This window comes from Chondrus crispus, genomic scaffold (genome assembly GCF_000350225.1).
Source record: "Chondrus crispus Stackhouse genomic scaffold, scaffold_355, whole genome shotgun sequence".
Classification (NCBI taxonomy): domain Eukaryota; phylum Rhodophyta; class Florideophyceae; order Gigartinales; family Gigartinaceae; genus Chondrus; species Chondrus crispus.
Genome location: NW_005179242.1, coordinates 29,523 through 31,874, shown reverse-complemented (window position 1 = coordinate 31,874; position 2,352 = coordinate 29,523). Strand labels below are relative to the sequence as shown.

The 2,352-nt window shown below is 44.1% G+C and overlaps 1 protein-coding gene across 1 annotated transcript; it reads right to left on the bottom strand.

The window, feature by feature from the left end:
* Nucleotides 1–255: 255 nt before the first annotated feature.
* CHC_T00000502001 (hypothetical protein) lies at nt 256–417 on the bottom strand. The gene has a single exon (XM_005717803.1). It carries the CDS (start codon nt 415–417, stop codon nt 256–258), a length of 162 nt encoding a protein of 53 aa, XP_005717860.1.
* Between the last annotated feature and the right edge of the window lie 1,935 nt (nt 418–2,352).

Below are 2,352 nucleotides of genomic sequence, written 5' to 3'. Positions count from 1 at the left end.
TATTATTAAGTACGGGTCTGAGTGTAAGGTTTGTGCTCATGGTGAGGGGAGTCCTCCTTACATTATGCAGTAGTCACCTGTCCCGTTCTGATGCAATCCGGAGTTGCACGTCTTTCTTGGTTTCTTGCTACAATGGTGACTACCTCCTCTCCTGCAGTATTACCTCATCTTTCTTGATTCCGCAGGTACAGTAACTACCTCTCTCTTACAGTATTACCTCATCTTTCTTGATTCCGCATAAATGATTCAGATATCTTAACAGACCAGAAGGGCCAAGAGAAAACATGTGCAGCGATGAAACATGTTGGAGAGGTAGGCCTGCTTTTTCGGATGATTTGATACTTTTTGGATTGGAGAAAGGCTTTGTAGTGCGAGGGATGTTGAAGGACAAACTACCTGGTTCGGGCAATCGGGCATGTCTTATATAGACGCAGAGCTGTCCATGATGTTCAGGGATGAGATGATTCCAGCTCATTTGGTTTGCTGAGAAGAAGCCTAGGCTGAAACAAGCTTAGGGTTTTATCGCACAGCTGTGGACAACTTGTCGGTGTTCACCAAACGCGGCAGTGTTTGAGGGGGGATGTTTGCGATATAAAAAGAATACTTCTTCCATAGATTATATCTGCGAGGCGTGTTTGAATGGTGGATATTATTTCATCTCCCCGAACTATCTTACTACATACCACAAGCGGAAGAGGCTCCGACTTTCTGGATGAGATGCAAAGGTTTGTTAGAATTGAAAGAGGTAAGTTCCAATCAAATGACATGCTCTTCTCTTCGGCACTATGGTAGAAGAGGCTCGAACCCCAAAAACGTTTTTGCGGTTGAAAGGTTGATATGTTTTCTCTGTAGATAATCTGCATTTTCACCGTTTTCTAAAATGTGCATCCCACACCACGGTTTCAAACTCGCATAATAGGTTGAAGTCGAAAGCAAGTAATGCTCACCACTACAGTGTAGTGGTTTCCCGAAACGATGGCGGTATTGTTAAACAGAATTAAAATACAGTGCATGAATATACTGGGGAACGAGCTATAGAGCTGCAGTTGTGGGCTGAAAGTGGGTAGTGTTGATTTTGAGAGATGGCCAATCATTGTAATATCTGATATAGGTTGTCCAGGACCTCATCCAAAATGCCACCGGATATTGTGCAGATGCTACCCTAATTCAAAGAAAATAAAACTGCATGTCAGTTAAGGTCTCTATAGATAGCATATGCAGACGAGAACCATGATCCCAAGAGAAATTGCTTCCTCACAGATGGTTCAAACATGTCCCGATGGTCGATGTACAAACGGGGAGGGAGACCGCCCTTCTTTACAGACCAGGACAGATCCTAAAGCACGACAAAGGACCGAGGTATTGTTAGCCCTCCAATAAAAGGAAAGTATTGCGTTGGACATAAAAAGGAAAATAGAAAACGATGCAAGTGTAGAAGAAAAAAGGAGAGCACTGATTACAATACGATTAGATCCGAACCGGTCGGTTCGTCCCGCAGGCTCTTGTAGTGATACATTGGTTGCTTTTTAATAGAGAAGTGCTCCTTGAAATATAAGACTACGTCTGCTGAAACAGTCAGAAAGCGTACGAATTAATATCTAATTCATCAAACGAACGAAATTGGGAAGAGGGTTCAGAAGATGCGACCAAGATGAAGAGAGACAATACTGTAGAGTCATTTTATCAGCGAAAAACGGAGTCCACTTTCCGAAAGTAAAAATGTAAACCTACTTATCGCAACCAGCAAGATATGCAGAAATGAAGGAAAATCGTGTCCTACTCTTGGAACTGACAGGTCGTTCCTCGTTAAATGCGACGCGAAGAAGAACTTAATCGACTCTTGTCGACGTACTGAATACAACAATGCTTCTCATTGTTTGAGAACCGACGGAACTTCCTCAACACATTACAGGCGCTCGCCCTCTCGCCTATTGCCTACTCAAGCAAGGGCGAGGACGGTGGTATTTAGGTGTTGGGATATAGTGAATTGCCCTTTCACGACCTCGGCGCCAGCCCCGATTCGTACCATGGCGCACGGCTAACTCGAATAATGTCATAATGAGCGCCAACAAACAACTACTCTCGATCGACGAGATGCATTAATCTTGAATGCAGTGACAACGGGAAAGTTATAGAACGAGAAATGACACTAGCCAGAAACCTCTTACTTCGCAAACTGACCCTATTCCCCAAATCTCCATTTGGGGTATCTCTGTCCAACCGCCAGGTTACGTGTCAGACGTCAGATTCGCGCCCCCCCAGATGTTCAAATGTTGAGACATGGAAATCTCCCGGATACATGCAACGAGAAACCATTGGGCAGAGAGAGAACACGCTGCCAAAATCTAAAAC

Excerpts from the sequence above, each read along its gene's own strand:
- CHC_T00000502001 (XM_005717803.1), bottom strand. The coding sequence starts at position 417 with ATGCCCGATTGCCCGAACCAGGTAGTTTGTCCTTCAACATCCCTCGCA.